At 42.2% G+C, this 21,081-nt stretch overlaps 1 protein-coding gene across 5 annotated transcripts in view; it reads right to left on the minus strand.

The window, feature by feature from the left end:
* The window catches only part of Dhx57 (DExH-box helicase 57), a 79,176-nt gene that overhangs the window by 7,676 nt on the left and 50,419 nt on the right, over nt 1-21,081 (minus strand). For all 5 annotated transcript variants that reach the window (XM_045137436.1, XM_004660051.2, XM_045137435.1 and 2 more), the window contains 10 exons: nt 17,894-18,099; nt 16,640-16,756; nt 11,431-11,527; nt 10,031-10,204; nt 9,209-9,409; nt 7,834-8,110; nt 5,541-5,636; nt 5,370-5,453; nt 3,781-3,915; nt 1,028-1,102 (listed from right to left, as the gene is read on the minus strand). In XM_045137436.1, coding sequence (XP_044993371.1) covers nt 1,028-1,102; nt 3,781-3,915; nt 5,370-5,453; nt 5,541-5,636; nt 7,834-8,110; nt 9,209-9,409; nt 10,031-10,204; nt 11,431-11,527; nt 16,640-16,756; nt 17,894-18,099 — 1,462 coding nt within the window. The remainder of the gene's footprint in view (nt 1-1,027; nt 1,103-3,780; nt 3,916-5,369; nt 5,454-5,540; nt 5,637-7,833; nt 8,111-9,208; nt 9,410-10,030; nt 10,205-11,430; nt 11,528-16,639; nt 16,757-17,893; nt 18,100-21,081) is intronic.

A 21,081-nucleotide genomic window follows, 5' to 3' on the forward strand; every position in this document is an offset into this window, starting at 1 on the left:
TGTTTCTTTTTTTAAAAAATGATTTTATTTATTTATTTATTATTTGAGAGAGAGGGAGAAATAGGTAGAGAGAGAAAGAGAGAGAGAATGGGTGCGCCAGGGCTTCCAGCCATGGCAAATGAACTCTAGATGCATGCATTCCTTTGTGCATCTGGCTAATGTGGGTCCTGGGGAATTGAACTTGGGTCCTTTGGCTTTGCAGGCAAGTGTCTTAACCACTAAGCCATCTCTCCAGCCCTGTTTCTTTATTATTTATTTATTTTTTTGTTTTTCAAGGTAGAGTCTCCCTCTAGCATGGGCTGACCTGGAATTCACAATGTAGTGTCAGAGTGGCCTTGAACTCACAGAATCCTCCTATCTCTGCCTCCTGAGTTCTGGGATTAAAGGCGTGTGCCACCACGCCCAGTTCAGGTCTTTGTTTCTGTTTTTAAATCTCCTTATGAGTTGTCCCCAGTCTTATTCCAAATGGTGTGAAAAGCATGGAGGTGCCAAGCAGAGAAATGAGTCATCAATTAATCAGCAGATTTCAGATGAGCATTTTACAAAGAGTGACAGTCTCTGAAAAATGACCCAGCACTCTGCCAAATTCAGTTCTAAATGTGAAATAGTGATTGCTAGAGCTGAGTAATCAAAATGCTGGTCAAAGTATAAGAGCAGACTGGAGGGTTTCCAGAAGGCTGGCCCCCAGGGCCCCTGGCGTTTGTTCTCAGTCCAGAGGAGAGAACATAAAGACAACCATAGTAGGGTCAGGCCTCCACCTGATACGCAGGAAAAATTATGGACAGGTTGGCTGGAATTTCTGGAATGTGTTATGTCAGAAGGATTAAAGAACACCTCGTTTGATATAATAAATGTGTCTTTGAGTGGTATATCTATATAGGTTAGGAGAACTAAAGGATTCAATATGGATACTAAATATATATTATGACTCTATATGGGATATGTGTATCTCTTTAGGATGATTCATGAACATATTTAAATTTATCAAACTAGAAATGAGAAGACTCAGAAAAAAATGTTCTGTTACCTGCACGACATTTGGATACAGAGCAGCACAAAGCATTGCTGATATTAGCTTGGGGTTCTCCGCATTTATGTTTGCCTAGGAGAGAGATGTGGCATTAGTCACACAGAAGTTTTCCCAAGTAATGTGGCTGCTTCTACCTGTGCTCTGAGACACACACCCCCATACACACACACTCTATCTCTCTCTAGACACACACACACACACACACACACACACACACACACACACAGAGAGAGAGAGAGAGAGAGAGAGAGAGAGAGAGAGAGAGAGTTTTTCGAGGTAGGATTTTACTCTAGCCCAGGCTGACGTGGAATTCATTATGTAGTCTCAAGGTGGCCTTGAACTCATGGCAATCCTCCTATCTCTGCCTCCCAAGTGCTGGTTTTAAGGTGTGTTCCACCATGCCAGGGGAATATACCAACATATTTCATGTGATCTCTGCCTTTAAACCCCAAAAAAGCATCTAACTTGTGTCTGCTTACTATAAAAATACTTGTAAGCCAAGCATGGTGGTCTGATCCTGGAGTTCTAGTTGGTTAAGCTCAGCCCTACCTGGCATCATGGCTGGCCTCTTCTTGAGCCGGAAGGTAAAGCCCACCACAATAATGTTATACATAGATACTTACCAGATGGGCAAACTCCGTTTGTGGCTTTTCATTTCTACTGAACTCCCAGCTCCCTGTTCTGGTAAGCCTCTCCTACCTCATATTGGTCCTGCTGGGCTGAGAGGGGAGGTGGGGCCCCTATCCCTCACTCCCCATGAATAAATTTAATAGTTTAATAAATTATCCTTCTCAGTATGTTTTATCCCAATTCTCTGGTACAAACAGACACAGGCTGGGTATGATGGTGCGTGCCTTTTGCCTTTAATCCTAGCATTGGAGAGGTAGAGGTAAGAGAATTGCTGTAAATTCAAGGCCAGCCTGGGACTATATAGTGAATTCCAGGTCAGCCTGGGCTAGAGTGAAACCCTACATTAAAAAACTAACTAAATAAATAAAATAAAATAGAATCAAACAAAACAGACCCAAATTCAGGGTTTGTTACAAAGGGGGCGTTACAAGAGCAAAGAGTGCTTGTGCCAGGTCTTAAGCTTCCAAACCTGTGCTAAGAATTTTTTTTTTTTTTTTTTTTCTGGAGGTAGGATGTCACTCTAGCTCAGACTGACCTGGAATTCACTATGTAGTCTCAGGGTAGCCTCAAACTCATGGTGATCCTCCTACCTCTGCCTCCCAAGTGCTGGGATTAAAGGTGTGTGCCACCACGCCCGGCCAACAAAATTCTTTTTGTACAGGTTAAAATTAGATAGATAAGAGAGATAGATGCTAAATAAATTCTGATTGTTAAATGTAAATGATAGGTAAATAAGCAAGCAAGCAAGTTGGTGTTTCTAGGCACCAATGGAGAGAAAGATTCTGGCTCATGAGATGTTCAGAATCTCCAGAAAGTACTAATTACTCTAAAAACATAGGAGCTTCAAGTTTATCTTGAGGAAATGCTTTTTCTATAATTATACAAAAGACCTTCTTTGATTGGAAAAAAAGGCTGACCTGATTTGAGAAAACATTACTGGAGCATTTTATGAATTTATTAAGAACCTGCAAGGAGGGATGGAGATGACTTAGCAGTTAAGGCATTTGCCTGCAAAGCCAAAGGACCTGGGTTCAATTCCCCAGGACCTATGTAAATCAGATGCACAACATGGCGCATGTATCTGGAGTTTGTTTGCAGTGCCTGGAGGCCCTAGCACCCCCATTCTTTTGCTCTCAAATAAATAAATAAAATATTTAAAAAAAGAACCCGCAAGGAATTAAAAGAATAAAAACAAAGCAACAGTGAGCAGAAAAACTCTCCTAGAGACAGAAGTCATCAGTGGAGATTAACAACAGTGGACACTGCCAGCCTTAAGTTTGGCCAGGCCAAATGAGCCTACAGGTGCAATAGTGGCATGTCTGTTATGGAGAAAACCAACTGGACTCTCTAATTGGACTGGAGACCTTCCACATAGGAGGGAATACATGCCTGATACTAAAAACTTATGACAGGGGAAACCATGAGCCCTAGTGGTATAATGTTTGCTGGTGTCTGGCTAAATGCATATATTATGCTCATCAAATAGCCCTGGAAACACTTCTCTTAATGTTCATACCCATATATTAACGTTACTCTCACTTTTGGTTAGAGAAGTTTCCCTTTTCAGATAGCAGTGACCTTGGGATGACTCAAAAGGTACCACGGTGCTGAGAAGAAGTGACAAAAGAGTGCTGAGCACTGAAATATCTCTATCACACCTTCCAAGGCTCAGGGTCCATTGTGAAAGACGTGGTGGAAAGAATGTAAGAGCCAAAGGAAGGGTAGGACTCCTTACAACATGTTTCTGCAGACACAAAAAGACCTGGATATCCATGATCTCACAGTGTCTTGACACTAGCTACACAAGACCATCATAATAGGAGGAAAAGATCATTACATCAATATAAGGGACTAATTGAGAGGAGGAGGGGATATGATGGAGAGTGGAGTTGTGAAGGGGAAAGTGAGGGGGGGATTACCACCGTTTATTGTCTATAATAATGGAAGTTGTCAATAATAAAAAGAAAAAGAAAAACTCTCCTGTTCTCATGAGTGTTGCTGATACATTTGTGGAATGAGGAAAATCAAAATGCTACTAACTCCCTGCACAGAGGGCTTCAGTGATGACAGTACAAGTGCTCCAGAATCCATTAAATAAAAAAGAAGCACGCATTCCTTACCTCTTCTCCTGTGGCATCTAGGACACCATCTCCTCCTTGGGCCCATTTTTCAATGTCCCTTGCTCTGAGTCCCTCTTTTACGAACCCTATATCTGACAACAGTTCCGTGAACTGCCTTTTAAGGCTTGCCATTTCCTGAAAGAAGTGGAAAACCATTAGGAAAAGGCATCAACATGTCAAAGGTGAGCATCAATCTTACAAAAGGAGTGACTCCTAAGTATGTAATGAGGCTCCCATGACTAATCAGTGAGAGCATCTTGACTGGTAATTTCCAAAAGGCAGTTTTTATTGATTATAAACTGGCAGATGAAGTAGGACAGTTTCATGGAAATTCAAGGCCTTCAGACAAACCAAGGATCATTTATTTAACTCTTATACACACACACACACACACACATATACATACATACATACATATATTTGAGAGGGACAGAAAATGAAAATGGGTCCAGCCACTGCAAACAAACTCCAGATGCATGTGCCACCTTGTGCATCTGGCTTATGTGGGTCCTGGGGAACTGAATGCTAAGCCATCTCTCCAGCCTTATTTATTTTTTAAAAATTTTATTTGTATGTGAGACTGAGTGTAAGTGTATGTGTATGGGTGTTGCAAATGAACTTCAGGAAGGTAGGGTCTTACTCCAGCCTGACCTGGAATTCACTATGTAGTCTCAGTGTGGCCTCGAACTCACTGCAATCCTCCTACCTCTGCCACCCGAGTGCTGGGGTTAAAGGTGTGCACCACCATGCCTGGCTCCATTGCTTTTTGTGACCAGTTTTACATGGGTACTGGGAAACTGAACCAGGGCTGGCAGGCTTTGCAAATGCCTTTATCCACTGGGAGCCATTTCCCCAGGCCGCCACATTATATTTTTAAACATTTTCACTGGAGTTTAGGACAGAATCTGACTTTCCTGGCAGCTCTTTGCTAAGCACTGTTCTGGGCGCTGCAAACACACATTGAACAAAACAAGGAAGGTCTCTATTCTGCTGCAATTATGGGATAGAGAAAAAACAAACAGAAGATGTCTGGCAGTGGTATGTACTAGGAAAGCATTTGATATGGCATTATTCTGCCCCCCAGGTGTTAAGTACAATGAATGGTTTGCAGAGCCCCGCCCCACTCCACCCTGAGATTATTTTGGCTCCTCAGACTGCTTTGGAAGCAGGACTACAGCACTGGCGCAGCAGAAAAGATAGTAGACCTTTCTTTCTCCCGTGTGCTCGTGATCCACACACGGTATGTTCAGACGGACATAAGGAAAGATATAAAGAAAATCTGGCTCGGTGTTAGTTCTGTGGTTTCCAGAAAAGAGTAAGAATATTCGGAATGGTCACAGACCCTGTTGAAAATAGTCTCTTTCCAAAATTCTTCCCATGTGTATAAGCACATAATTTTCTGTGCAGTTTCAGAGGTTTATGACCCAGATTACAAACACCTGGTGTGCCCATTCTCTCTCCCTCTCAAATAAATAAATAAAAATGGTATTTAAAAAGGGGGGCGGGGGACTGGAGAGATGACTTAGTGCGCCCTCTGGCGGTGGCTACGATGGAAGAACTGGAAACGAACACAGCAGAAGACGCCTCACCTGCAGCGCTCTCCCGGACAGGAAGTTCTGTCTGCAGTAGTTGTAGCCCGCACGAGGACCTTCTTTTGTACTCTGCTGCCATCCCTAGGTTGTGGAGAAGATCAAGCTGAATTTACTCTGACTTTGGTACCAACACTGGAACTAAATCAAACCTATGGGGTTATATCTTACCTTATATGCACGTAAAAGGGCCAGATAATCACTGTTTGCAAATGCAAATTCCAGCTTTTTTTGGTTAGCCTCCTCCTTTTTATCCCAGGGAGACACCTATGTGAGGAAAATGGATTTGAGGGACACATCTTTTTTTTTTTTTTTTTTGAGGTAGGGTCTCACTCTAGCCCAGGCTGACCTGGAATTCACTCTGGAGTCTCAGGGTGGCCTCAAACTCTCAGTGATCCTCCTTCCTCTTCCTCCCAGTGCTGGGATTAAAGGCGCGAGCCACCACGCCCGACTATTTTTATAGAATTTTGTTCATTTGTTATTGTTTTCTTGAGGTAGGGTTTTGCTCTCTAACCCAGGCTGACCTGGAATTCACTATGTAGACTCAGGGTAGCCTCAAGTGCTGGGATTAAAAGGCATATGCCAGCTTCAAATCTCTTTCTTTTCTTAAAAAAATTAAAATTTATTTTTATTTGAGACAGAGAGAGAAGGGAGAGAAAGAAAGAAAGAATGGGTGCATCAGGGCCTCTAGCCACTGCAAACAAACTCTAGATGCATGTGCCACTTTGTGCATCTGGCTTACGTGGGACCTAGAGAATCAAATCTGGGTCCTTAGGCTTCACAGGCAAGCACCTGAATTGCTGAGCCATCTCCCCAGACCTTCTTTCTTTTTTATAAAGGTCAGTGGGCGGGCTGGAGAGATGGCTTAGAGGTTAAGCGCTTGCCTGTGAAGCCTAAGGACCCCGGTTCGAGGCTCGATTCCCCAGGACCCACGTTAGCCAGATGCACAAGAGGGCGCATACATGTGGAGTTCGTTTGCAGTGGCTGGAAGCCCTGGCATGCCCATTTTCTCTGTCTACCTGTCTATTTCTGTATATCTTTCTCACTCTCTCTCAAATAAATAAATAAAAATAAAATATTTTAAAAAAAAGGTCAGTGGGGGTTGGAGAGATGGCTGAGCAGTTAAGGTGCTTGTTTGCAAAGCCGACAGCCTGGGTTCAATCCCCTAGTACCCACGTAAAGCTGGATGCACAAAAGTGGTGCAAGCATCTGGAGTCTGTGTTTTAGCAGCTGGAGGCCCTGGTCTACTGATTTTGTCTCTTTTCTATCTCTCTCTCTCCTTGCAAGTAAATAAATAAAAAATAAATATCCAAAGTGACAAATGTCAACCCTAAAAAAGGAATAAGCTAGATCAAAACCATAACCTAAGCTTCTCCCTTTAGAGTCTGGAAAGAGAAGAGCAAACTAAACCCAAAGGAGTAGAAGGCAGGAAAGAGTAGATACTAATCAAATAGGTAACAAAAACAACTGAGAAAAGTCAATGAAGCCAGAAGTTCTCAGAAAACAACAAAGTTGACAAACTTTGTGCTGACTGGCGAAGAAAAAGAGAGAATGCTCAAGTTACAAGAATCACCAACAGGGAGTATTATAGAAAAATTCCTAGAAAAACAATAATAAAATTAACTCAAAAAGAAATATCTTTGGGCTGGAGAGATGGCTCAGTGGTTAAAGGTACTTGTTTGCAAAGCCTGATAATCCCAGTTTGATTCCCCAGTACCCATATAAAGCCAGATGCACAAAGTGGCTCATGTGTCTGAAGTTACTTTGTAGTGGCAGAAGGCCCTGGCATGCCCATACATGCTTCCTCTGTCAAATAATTAAATAAATCAATAAATAAAATTTATATATAGCAAAAGAAATACTAGCCAGTCATGGTGGAGCATGCCTTTAATTTCAGCATTTGGGAGGCAGAGGCAAAGGAATCTCTGTAAATTCAAGGCTAGCCTGGAACTACAGAGGGAGACACAGGTCAGTGTGGGCTAGAGTGAGACACTACCTTGAAAAAACAAAAGAAAAAAAAAAAAAAAAGACTTTAAGAATTAGATATTGGGGGTTGGAGAGATGGCTTAATGGTTAAGGCACTTGCCTGTAAAGCCGAAGGATCCAGGTTTGATTCTCCAGTACCCAAATAAACCAGATGTACAGAGTGGCACATGCACCTAGAGTTCGTTTGCAGTAACTGGAGGCCCTGATGTGCCCATTCTCTCTCTCTCTCACAAATGAATAAATAAATATAATGTTAAAAAAAGAATTAGAGACCAGAGTGCTGGGATTAAAGGCATGTGCCACCATGCTCTGCCCAGTTCTTAAGTCTTTATTTGGGGCACAGATCTTTTTGAAGAACACTGTGCCTGTAAACTTCACATACAATATATAAGCAAATTTTCAGGGGGCTCACACACCCCTGAAGCCCCTTAGAAACCCATGACATAAATTGTAATGGAGACAAATGCTTTTTACTTACAAAAGGAGACTTAAAGGCTAAGCTGGCAGCAATAGTGAGGGCAGGATCCAGACAGCGGAAAATAGATCCAAACAGCATCAGTTTGCCGATTCTTACGTCGACAGGCAGAGAGGCCAAGTGATAGCCCAGTGGGGTCAGTTTTTCATCTGGGGTTAAGGCTCCCAGGTCTCGCAATCGTATCTTTGAGGCGCGAAGAGAATCAGCATGTGGAGGTTCAATGAGACGTGAGAACACAGATTGAAGACTATGAGCACTAAACATTTCTAAAATTTTAATTCTGAAAGAAAACAGAATAGTAATTTGTAAATTTTATGTCTGGTGGAGTGACCCAAAGGAATAATTTCTTTCTTGAGTGAGACAGATAAGTGCTTTTCTCAACCACACAGTGCTCAGTTTTTTCTTCTTGTTTTGACTTTTTGTTTTTGAGGTAGGGTTTCACTCTGGTCCAGGCTCATTGGGAATCACTGTATAGTCTCCCGAGTGCTGGGATTAAAGGCGTGCACCACCATGATGCCTATTATTTATTTATTTGAGAGAGAGAGATTGGCAGATAGAAAGAGAATGGGCACACCAGGGTCTCCAGCCATTGCAAATGAACTCCAGACACATGTGCCACCTTGTTTATCTGGCTTACTGTGGGACTTGGGGAACTGAACCTAGGTCCTTTGTCTTTGCAGGCCAGTGCCTTAGCCGCTAAGCCATCTCTCCAGCCCTATTATTTTTTTTAATGGGAATACTCCCTCAAGTACTTAATAATTGAGTCAAAGAATAATTTATACTTTTCATATATCATCAAGCAAAAAATTCACATTGAATTAAAGCTTCCTTAGTTTTAATACCACTGAATTGAATTCATTAAATTTTACTTTATAACATTTGTTCACTAGGTAGATAATGGTATTTTTAAGCTTTATTTACTTATCTCTAAATGATAATTAAGATTTTTCCCCTGGGATAATTTGATGTTAGTGCTGTCCCCAGCAGACGTGCCTTGATAAGTTGGTAGGGTTTCACTCTAGCTCAGGCTGACCTGGAATTCACTATGTAGTCTCAGGGTGGCCTCAAACTCACAGCCATCCTCCTACCTCTGCCTCCCCGGATGCTGGGATTAAAGGTGTGCAACACCACGCCCAGCTACAAATATATTCTTGAACTCTACTTAAGGGCTACACACTCAAATATGAGGCCTCACTGTGCGGAAAGTTGAAAGGAATGGCAGAGGTCAGACTCGAAGAGTTTTTTTTGCAAACTAACGAGTTCATCCATGCCTATTCTTAGCAAAATGTTTTATACTGGGAAGAAGAATCATGGAACTGAAATAGAGTAAGAAACATGAAGAGTTTTTGGATGCAGAATGTGCAAGTCAAGATACAACCTCAGACACAGCTGTTCCAGTGGCACTCTTTGTATTTCTGGTAGCTGCTGTTTTAAAAGCTGGTGGCTGTAGTGGTGGCTGGTGAACAAATGGAAGCAAAGCCCCGAGGCAACACGGCCGGCCCGGCCTTTCCTCTGCAGGGCATTGGCTTGTGAGACAAACGTGTCCTCCAGACTCTCCATCCCTTTGCTGGCATCATATCTGAACGGGAAAAGAATGTAAGCCCGAGTTCGTTTGTTTTCAAAGGTTAAGTAATCACTTAAGTTCTACTGAAGGACATGAGTTCTGTGTGTTCCAGGATGCCTGAGTCCCTAGGGAGCAGTAAGTGCTGAATTAAACCATATTGAGTGTCGTCACATACATTTTCTTATTTAATTCTTTCTCAGCTTAACACTTGTAAAATCACACTGAAAAGAGGAGGAAAACGAATTTGTTACTTCCAAAATCCAACTTTAAACTTTGCACCCTCATTGGACATGGTGCTTGCTATACAAATACTCCCACTGTCTCATAAAGTATACCTTTATTTTATTTTTAAATACTTACCTGCATGTGGGAGTGCCAGGGTTCTCCTGCTGCCAGACGCATGCACATGTTTTTTGTTTGTTTGTTTTATTTTGTTTGTTTGTCTGTTTTGAGGTAGGATCTCACTCTAGCCCAGGCGGACCTGGAATTCACTAACTATGGAGTGTCAGGGAGGCCTCGAACTCATGGTGATCCTCCTACCTCTGCCTCCTGAGTGCTGGGATTAAAGGCGTGCACCACCATGCCCGACTTTGGACTTTTTGTGCAACACTAAGGCATCTCTCCAGCTCACTTTACCTCTTTTCCTTCATCTTCCCAGAGTCGATGACGTAGACAACATCGTCGATGGTTATGGATGTCTCAGCAATGTTGGTGGAGATTATAATCTTAGTTACACCTACTGGAGGTTTCACAAACACAGCCTGCTGCTCTTCACTGGATAAAGATGAGTGAAGTGGGTGAATAACACATCTGAAAGGAAATTAAACCACATCAAATGTTCTGGCCTGAAGCATTTAAATGGGATTAAGCAGGTGAATTTCTGTTGAAACTAAGACATGACTTCAGTGTCACGGCTTCTCTGCACCGGTCTTCAAGACCCAGCTCTTCCAGGTGCAAAGGTTCTTTCTCATCCTTACAGTTCTAGAAACTGAAACCCTTGAACCAACTTGGGAAAAGTGCTACAGGGTAAATAATTGATATTCTCCAACTAACAAACTTAAAATAAACTAACGAGCAAAGAATAATCTTTCCACTGTTATTTATTTATTTATTTATTTATTTTTCTTGAGGTAGGGTCTCACTCTAAACCAGGCTGACCTGGAATTCACTATGCAGTCTCAGGGTAGCCTTGGACTCATGACAATCCTCTATTTTCCCCCTATTTTTAATTTTTTTAAACTTGAGAGGGACAGAGAACGGGTGCACCAGGGCCTCCAGCCACTGCAAATGAACTCCAGACGCGTGTGCCCCCTTGTGCATCTGGCTTATGTGGTCCTGGGGAATCGAACTGAGGCCCTTTAGCTTTGCAGGCAAATGCCTTAACTGCTAAGCCATCTTTCCAGCTCTATTTTTAAATTAAAAAAAAAATTATTTGAGACAGAGAGAGAGAGAGAGAGAGAGAGAGAATGAATGGGGGCGCCAGGGCCTGTAGACACATGTGCCACCCTGTGCATCTGGCTTACATGGGACCTGGAGAATCGAACCTGGGTCCTTAGGCTTCACATACAAGTGCCTTAACCACTAAGCCATCTCTCCAGCCCATTCCCTCCCCCCATTTAAAGACAGTGGTGCAAGCTAAGAACTTTATTCTTAAATTTCTAGGAAGTGTTTCTTGTGTGCCTTGCTAACAGAAGAGAAACTGTTGAAAATTATTTTCTCTCAAAATGGCAGCATTTCTTTATTATTACCAATGCTGGCTTCCCCCTACCTCTTCCTCCACTGGGATCTGGAAACTGAAATTACATTCAACTTTGTTGAGTCACTGTGCTAAGTGAAGAGAAATGTCTTTGTTGGAATGGAATAACAGATTTCCTGGAACAAACAGGTTTGCCCATTTCCAGCTGGCATAAACAAGCATATAATTGAAGTCACATGAGAGTCCAAAGAGGGTGAAGACCATAAAAGGACCCTTCTGGTTATTTATCCCTGTAGATAACTGCAATGGTGGCAAAGGACAGAGAAAGCAATTAGCTTACCGATTACTACGTCTATTGTTGAAAAGAGAATTAGACTGTAGCTGTTCATAAAGCATTTTGATTTCTGCGAGTCCTGGTAAAAATACAAGTATTGCACCTGGGTATATAAAAAGAATAAACAAGATAAATGAAAAAGGGAAACAAAGATGGATTTAAATGAATAATAAATCATGTTTTTATTGCTGACTTAATAAAGACAAATTATAGTAGTATCCATCTACCACAGGAAAAACAGATATGGAAAACCACACCTTAAGAGATATAAGAATCATTAGGGGCTGGAGAGATGGCTTAGCGGTTAAGCGCTTGCCTGTGCAGCCTAAGGACCCCGGTTCAAGGCTCAATTCCCCAGGACCCACATTAGCCAGATGCACAAGGAGGCGCACACATACGCATCTGGAATTTGTCTGCAGTGGCTGGAAGCCCTGGTGCACCCATTCTCTCTCTCTCTCTGCCTCTTTGTCTGTTGCTCTCAAATAAATAAATAAAAATAAACCAAAAAAATTAAAAAAAAAAAGAATCATTAGTCATGATGACATCAAAATAAAAGAAAGACTGAGATGGGGAGGGGATATGATGGAGAATGGAGTTTCAAAGGGGAAAGTGGGGGGGGAGGGAGGGTATTACCATGGGATATTTTTTATAATCATGGAAAATGTTAATAAAAATTGAGAAAAAAAGAGAATCATTAGTCAAGCTCTTTGTGTGTGTGCATGGCCCTGGGGAATAAAATTACTACCTTGCCCACACTGGGCAAGTGGCAAATGCTCTACCACAGAGCAACCTCTTTTGCCCAGCAAAGCTCTTTCAACACTCTCCTTCAGTACTCTATCCTCTGATATTCTTTTTCTACAGGAAGAATTATCCTTCTAACTTTATAAGACTAAGAGATTCTCTCATTAATGAAATCCAGATATCTTATTGGAAAGTGATAAAAAGAAATTATAATTAGTTATCTAGTCCGGTTATGTAAGTGCAGAAACATTTTATTATTATTATTATTATTATTTTGTTGTTGTTTTTTGAGGTAGAGTCTCACTGTAGCCCAGGAATTTGCTACATAGTCTCAGAGTGGCCTCTGTAGCAGACAGCTTCAGGTTCATTGAGATAAAGTTCCAGACCAGGTACAGTTATGGAGGAAGGGATTTATTGAAGCTTACAGATGCCTGCCATAATGGCAGAAGAAGCTGGCCTGCCTGCCTTCCACAGGACCAAGCGGAGAAAAAGAAGAGAGGTACAAGCCTAAAGGCCAAAAGCCACACAGCACACGTCAGGAACTCCAGCTAGGCACACTTTGCATATCTTTAGACTGAAATCTGAAACCCACCACCACACCTTAAGATCACCAAGTGACATTGCCTCCAGCCAGGTAGTCAGCAGATGCAAACTACAAACAATAAAGAACTGAATATACTGGGGGCCATCTATTCAAACCACCACAGCCTCAAACTCATGGCAATCCTCCTACCTCTGCCTCCCAAGTGGTGGGATTAAAGGCATGTGCCACCATGCCTGTCAGAAACTTTTTTTTTTTTTTTTTTTGAGGTAAGGTATCATTCTAAGGTAGGCTGACCGGGAATTCACTATGTAGTCTCAGGATGGCCTTGAACTCACAGTGATCCTACTACTTCTGCCTCCTGAGTGCTGGGATTAAAGGTATGCGCCACCACGCCCGGCTCCAGAAAGATTAAAAAAATTTTTTTTGGTAATTTTTTTTGTTTTTTTGAGGTAGGGTTTCACTCTAGCCCAGGCTTACCTGGAATTCACTATGTAGTCTCAGGGTGGCCTCGAACTCACGGCAATCCTCCTACCTCTGCCTCCCAGGTGCTGGGATTAAAGGTGTGTGCCACCATGCCTGGCTGGTAATTTTTTTTAATGAGAGACAGAGCAAGAGCATGAGAGAGAATTGACATACCAGGGCCTCTAGCCATTACAGTTGAACTTCGGAAATGTGTGCTACCTCAGGTGTATATGTGACCTCGTGCACTTGTGTCAACTTGTGCACGTAGCTTATGTGTGACTGTGTAACCTGGGGGTTGAACATGGGTCTTTAGGCTTCGCATGCAAGCACCTTAACCATTAATCCCTTAAAAATATTCTTTAAAAATATTTTTAGGGCTGGAGAGATGGCTTAGTGGTTAAGGCACTTGCCTACAAAGCCAAAGGACCTCTGTTCGACTCCCCAGGACCAACATAAGCACAAGGAGGTGCATGTGTCTGGAGTTAGTTTGCAGTGGCTGAAGGTCCTGCCATACCCATTCTCTCTCTCTCTCTCTTTGTCTCTTTCTCTCTCAAATAAATACATAAAATAAAAATATTTAAAAAGCCAGGTGTGGTGACATACACCTTTAATCCCAGCACTTGGGAGGTAGGGTCTCACTCTAGCCCAGGCTGACCTGGAATTCACTGTGCTGTCTCAATGTGGCCTTGAACTCATGGTGATCCTCCTATCTCTGCCTCCCAAATGCTGGGCTTAAATATTTTACTTTTATTTATTAGAAAGAGAGAAAATGGACATACCAAGGTCTCTAACCACTGCAAATGAACTTTAAGTACATGCACCACCATGTCCATCTGGCTTATGTGGATTCTGGGGAGTTGGTCATTATTTATTTATTTTTATTTGAGAGCGACAGACACAGAGAGAGAGACAGATAGAGGGAGAGAGAGAATGGGCACGCCAGGGCTTCCAGCCACTGCAAACGAACTCCAGACGCGTGCGCCCCCTTGTGCATCTGGCTAACGTGGGACCTGGGGAACCAAGCCTCGAACCGGGGTCCTTAGGCTTCACAGGCAAGCACTTAACCGCTAAGCCATCTCTCCAGCCCAATTCTGGGGAGTTGAACCTCGGTCCTTAGGCTTTGCAGGCAAGCACCTTTGAACAGATAAGCCATCTCTCCAGGCCCTAAAATGTTTTTAAAATGGGTACATTTAAAATGGGTACATAGATATCATAGTAACTGTTTATGGGATTTAAAATTGACATTAAAGAAAATAATAGAATCATATTAATAAACTAATAAAGGGCTGGAGAGATGGATCAGAGGTTAAGGTATTTTCCTGCAAAGCCTAATGACATGGGTTTGATTCCCCAGTACCACTTAAAGCCAGAGTGACAAAATGGCACATATATCTGGAGTTTGTTTGTACTAGCACACCCATTCTCTCTTCTCTCTCTCTGCTTGCAAGTAAATAAATAAAATACTAAGATACATATCTCATACTCCTTTCTAAAATGCCATAATTAAATTTTTTTATTTATTAGATAAGAGAGGCAGATAGAGATAGAGATAGAAAAAGAGAGAGAGAAAATGGCCATGACAGGGCCTTAGGTTGCTGCCAATGAACTCTAGACACTTGCGCCACCTTGTGCATTTGGCTTACATGGGTCCTGGGGAATGGAACCTGGGTCCTTTGGCTTTGCAGGCAAGTCTTAACAGCTAAGCCATCTCTCTAGCCCCCAAAAGCCACAAAATTAAAGAGTGGCATAATAATTTATGTAAATGGAAAAAATTGTATATATTTTATTTACCTTATGATCTGTTCCTTATATGCATGGCATGGTCAAGTTTGTCAAGGATAGCTCTAATAGTCACAAGTATACCACTGACTCTCTAATCACTACTTTATCTGGTTTGATTTTTGGTAATTTTCTTTTTAAAAGCATTTTATTTATTAGAGAGAGAGAGGCAGAATGGGCATGCCACAGCCACTGTAAATGGACTTCAGATGCCTGCTCCACCTTATGCCTCTGGTTTACATGGGTTATAGGGAATTGAACTTGGGTCCTTAGGCTTCACAGGTGAGTTCCTTAACTGCTAAGCCTCTCTCCAGCCCGATCTTTGTAATTTCCTAACATTTCCTTTTGATGCTATGTTTAATTTTTTCAGTAATAATTCTTTTTTTAAAATTTTTTTGTTTATTTTATTTATTTATTTGAGAGCTACAGAGAGAGAAAGAGGCAGAGAAAGAGAATGGGCATGCCAGGGCTTCCAGCCACTGCAAACGAACTCCAGATGCGTGCACCCCCTTGTGCATCTGGCTAACATGGGTCCTGGGGAGTCGAGCCTTGAACCGGGGGTCCTTAGGCTTCACAGGCAAGCACTTAACCGCTAAGCCATCTCTCTAGCCCATAATTCTTTTTTTTTTTTTTTTTTTAATGAAACAAGATATTCAGCTGAATGTACGGCATTAGCTATACCTGACTCCTTGCCAAGAGAAGAAAAAAAAGAAACATTAATAATTTTATAGGCTGAGCCAGGCATGATGGCACATTTGGGAGCCAGAGGTAGGAGGATTTCTGTGAGTTCAAGGATGGGACTACAAAGCGAGTTCCAGGTCAGCTTGGGCTAGAGTGAGACCCTACCTGGGAAAACCAAAACCAAAACCAAACAAACAAAAAACCAATAACAACAAAATTTTTATAGGCTTACACAACTCTTTAGAAAATACCACATCCTGGTTAAAGTCTAAACTGAAGAGGGCAGCATTGCCATTTCTCTTAGGTACCATGTAGTGGAACAATAGTCTCTTCTTGCTTTATTACTCCACTCAGTAATCACCCAATGTTGACAGCCCTTCAACAAATATTTGTTCCATACCTAAATGCTACACATTTTTCTCTTTTTTTTTTTTTTTCAAAGTAGGGTCTCATTCTAGCCCAGACTGACCTGGAATTCACTTTGTAGTCTCAGGCTGGCCTCGAACTCATGGTGATCCTCCTACCTCTGTCTCCCAAGTGCTGGTATTAAAGGTGTGCACCACCACTCCCCATACTGTCTTCATTTTTTTTTTTTTTAAGTTTTTTGAGGTAGGGTCTCACTCTAGCCTAGACTGACCTGGAATTCACTATGTAGTCTCAGGGAGGCCTTGAACTAAAGGTGATCCTCCTACCTCTGCCTCCTGAGTACCACCATGCCCGGCCCTCTGACTTCTTTTTAAAACAAACTAAATCAAAAAAAATATAATGACTTTGATTTGTATTAAAAAAAAAAAAAAGATTACAACTTTGTCCAAGGGTACAAGACTCCTGAAGAGCAGATCTGGGAAGTTTATAAGACTTCAAAGCCTGCACTCTCAACTACACTGCCCTGTGGCCTCCATGTGCTGTTTGCACAGGATTCAAACACTCACTGAGTACGAGACTCTCAGAGACCCAGTGTGTACTATGTAGATCATTCAGAGCTGACTAAAGAAGCAGGTCAGTTACCTGGAGGGTAGGAGTGCTTGCCATCCACAATCCACTCTAACAAGGCTTCTATTAATTCAAGGTTCACCTTTTCAAAATCCATAACTGACATCGTCTTGATGACTGATTTGCTCAGCCCTGAAAGAAGGGTAAAAAACAGAAGGATGAGTGCAGCTGACCAAAGTCAACTTGCCTGTGAGCAAGGTGAGTGTTGGGTTGGTGTGATAATAAAGATGTTTACATTTGATGTACTTTCTTCCCTTTAGTCGCTACAAAAATTCAGCTTTACCAGAGGTAGGGTTTTCTTTGTTTTCAGACTGGCCTTGAATTTGCTATGTTGTCAAGGATGACCTTGAGCTTTTGATCCTCCTGTTTCCAGTACAGGTGTATTCCTCCATGCTTGGTTATGTACTACTAGGGATCAAAGTTGGCACTCTACTGCTGGAACTCCATACTCAGCTCAGAAATACTTTTTTTTTTTTTTTTTTTTTTTGAGGCAAGCCCAACAGATTGGCCTTTTTTAAATGGGAGAGAGCAAAAACAAGAGCCAGAGAGAGAGGGGGCGGGGGGGGGGGGGAGGAAGAGAAAGGGAGGGAGGGAGAGAATTGGTGTGCCAGGGCCTCCAGCCACTGTAACTGAACTCCAGATGCATGTACTACCCTGTGCAGATGTGTGACCTTGCGCATGTGTCACCTTGCACATCTGGTTTATGTGGGATTGGCAAGTTGAACATGGGTCCTTAGGCTTCACAGGAAAGCGCCTTAACTGCTAAGCCATCACTCCAGCCCCCAAAATACATTTTTTTTTTCTTGAGCATCAGTTCTTTCAAACAAACATTATATTCTTGAGGTGACTGACTCTCCTCAAACTGCAGCCCTTCCTTCTTAGGTCTTCCTCATGAGCTCTAACTAACTTGAGCAAAATAACTGTAGTTGGTGTCAAGGGAAGGAAGTTTCCCAGATGATGTTAAGAAGTCTTAGGAAACTCAAGAATCTCCTGCCTTTGCCTCCCAAGTGCTGGTATTAAAACTGTGTGCCATCACACCCAGCTTCCATTTTTTTATATAATCAGAAAAAAAAAACCTCACTGGCAAATACAGTAACTATAACTTAACTATATACTAGAAATGCTATTCTCAGTTTAAGGTTGTTCTGATAAATTCATGGCAGTATAAGTGTTAAGTGAAAGTTTTATTTTTCTTCTTCAGAGTCACACTGGGAAAAAGTACTAGAAAAACTTGGTACTGTTGTGATATTCCCTAGGCAAGCACATCACCTTTGTAGCGGGCTAGGAGCTGCTTGAAATCTAACTGCTGATCTGGCATTGCATCGTTGATGGACCCCTGGTCCTGGAGGTGAAGGGACTGTCTCAGGTCTTCCTCTACCTCTTCAAATGCAGTTCTGTTACGCCTGGCTTTCAGCTTTTCCTTGGCAATCTGCTTCATGGACCGCATGTAAGGGCTCCCGTCCTGCAATGCATATCTGAGGGAAGAAGACAAAGGCATATCTGTATGTGGCCCTGTTGGGAAGGAACAAAAATACCCACTTATTTTATGTTCTCACGTAGCAGAATGTGGCTCTGCTTCTGCCTAGCTCACACATTATCCCTGTACCACGCAGAATTTTATTAGTTGTGCCCGTTTCAAGTTGGGAACTCACTGGAATACCTTTGCTTCTGTCTGGGAGATCAGATAAGAATTTGGAGAAGTCTTATCTAGGAAAAATGTCCTGGATAGTCTAAAAACACATTTGAGTTGTATTCTTAGTCAGTCTCATTCTCCCCTCATTTTAGTTTCTTCTTTAAGAATCTTATCCATAGCTGGGCATGGTGGTGCATGCTTTTAATCTCAGCACGTGGGAGGCAGAGGTAAGAGGATCACTGTGAATTCAAGGCCACCCTGAGACTACATATTAAATTCCAGGTCAGCCTGGGCTAGAGCAAGACCCTGCCTCAAAAAACAAACAAACAAAAACAATAATACTACTTAAAGTTAAAAAATTGTATTAAAAATAAAAAAAATTTTTTAAAGTGAGAAAAGCAAGCTTCTGCTAGATGATCTCTCCCCTCCCTCCCAAACTCATATTCAATGGGAGTAGGACAAGTCAGTTTGCATTGCTGGCAGAAATCACCTAACCGAGAGCAGCTTTTGGGAAAAAAAGGGTTGATTTTGGTTTACAGACTTGAGGGGAAGCTCCATGATTGCAGGGAAATGATGGCATGAGCAGAGGGTGGACATCACCCCTGACCAACATCAGATGGACAACAGAAAGCGGAGAGTGTGCCAAACACTAGCAAGGGGAGGACTGGCTATAATACCTATAAGCCCGCCCCTAACAATACTCTGCCTTCAGTAGGTATTAATTCAAATCTCCATTCAGTTAGGAACCTAGCATTCAGAACACTTAAGCTTATGGGGGACACCTGAATCAAATTGCCATATTCCACCCCTGTCCCCATAAACTGGTAACAATACATGATATAAAACACAACGCATTCAGTCCAACTTTAAAAGTCCCCATAATTTTTATCAATCCCAATGATGTTCAAACATTCCCATAGTCCAAAGTCTTTTAACTGAGCCATAATACCAAAAAATCCCCCCCAAAAAACCATAATGGAACAGAATAAACATTCCAATTGCAAAAGGTGGCATTAGGCATAGCAGAGAAATATTTAATCAATACAAGATTTAAAACAACCAGGGCAAACATCAAACTCTATAGCTATAAGTCTAACAACTTTAGTCAATAACAAGTCTCCAAGTCCGGTAATTCTAACCAGCAACAAGTCTCTGGAGTTCCAATTCCATTCCTCCAGTGAGGCTACTCACAGTCCTGGAAAACTTCATCTGGGCCAGCAGCTTTCCTTAGCAGTCATCTCATGGTCCCAGCATCTCCACTGGGTCTCCCCTGCAACCCACGGTTCATCCTAACGGCTCCATTGGATTCCCATGCAGACATCAGCACATCACCAAACACACTGCCCATGATCGTTTGATCGTTTCCAAAACACAAAACCATGTTGCAAATTCAATGACCTTCTCTTTCCTGCATTACTTATACTCCATAGTACCAAGTGGGGTGCCAATTTGTTAATCCAGGGGCGGGGGTTAAAGCAGATTTTGAAAAACAGGACGTTCCTTGAGCATTCAAGCCCCTTCAAAAGAGTCTACATTCTTCCTGTTGTCCTAATGCAGGTCAGCTGGCCCAATCTCAATGGTTGTAATCTCTCCATTGTAGCTGAATGGGCAGCAGTTCCATCCAAAGACTTCATTTTTTCTTTGCCACATCCCTCTGCTCACACAAGTCTGTTTCTATGCAAAGCAGACCTGCACAACGTCTCAGTACACAGGCATAACAGCAAGATTCTCACACAAAGTACTCCTAAGTCCAGTCCAAGCAAAGCTCTTTCTCACCCTCACAAGCCAAACCTCACAGTCCTTAGCTCTTACTACCTTCAGATCTTTCAACTCTGACCAGAATAGTCCATCAAGCCGTCCTTATAGCACTGCTATCGTCTCTTAGGCCAAGGTTTCAAATCCTTCCACATTCCTCTTGAAAATCAGCTCCAAAAGGCCAAAGCTACATAGTCAGGTGTCGAGCAGCAAATGACACCATTCATTGGTACCAACCTTACTGTTGCAGTCAGGTTTGCATTGCTGGCAGAAATTACCTGACCAAGAGCAGCTTTTGGGATAAAAGGGTTTATTTTGGCTTACAGATTCAAGGGGGAAGCTCCATGATGGCAGGGGAAAATGGCATGAGTAGAGGATGGACATCACCCCCTGGCACACATAAGGTAGACAACAGGAACAGGAGAGTGTGCCAAACACTAGCAAGGGGGAGCTGGCTATAACACCCATAAGCCGCCCCCCCCCACTCCGCCAACAATATACCACCTCCAGGAGACGTTAATTCCCAAATCACCAGCTGGGAACTTAGCACTCAGAACACCTAAGTTTATGGGGGACACCTGAATCAAACCACCACATCTCTCAAGTATGCTTTAGCACACACTAAAAATTGATAGCCATAGGTTTTAAGACTTTTAGCTTGAGGATACTATACCAGTAAAAACACACAGAACAGAACTTATTTGGGATAGAAAGAACAGTAAGGAGATAACTTTTAAACTCTTTTTAAAGTGATAAGCATTGGAGGTGTTTTTTTTTTTAATCCTAGAGTTTATTGGCCACTAATGAAACATCCCGTGAGTCTTAGATAGCCAACAACGTTTTTTTTTTTTTTTTTTGTTATTTTTTTGTTTGTTTTTCGAGGTAGGGTCTCACTCTAGCTCAGGCTGACCTGGAATTCACTATGTAGTCTCAGGGTGGCCTCAAACTCTTGGCAATCCTACCTCTGCCTCCCAAGTGCTGGGATTAAAGGCGTGTGCCACCAGGCCCAGCAAGAGGTGTTTTTTTTTTTTTAAAACTATTTATTTTATTTTATTTTATTGAGAGAGAA

Source organism: Jaculus jaculus, chromosome 18 (assembly GCF_020740685.1).
Source record: "Jaculus jaculus isolate mJacJac1 chromosome 18, mJacJac1.mat.Y.cur, whole genome shotgun sequence".
NCBI classification, from domain to species: Eukaryota; Metazoa; Chordata; class Mammalia; order Rodentia; family Dipodidae; genus Jaculus; species Jaculus jaculus.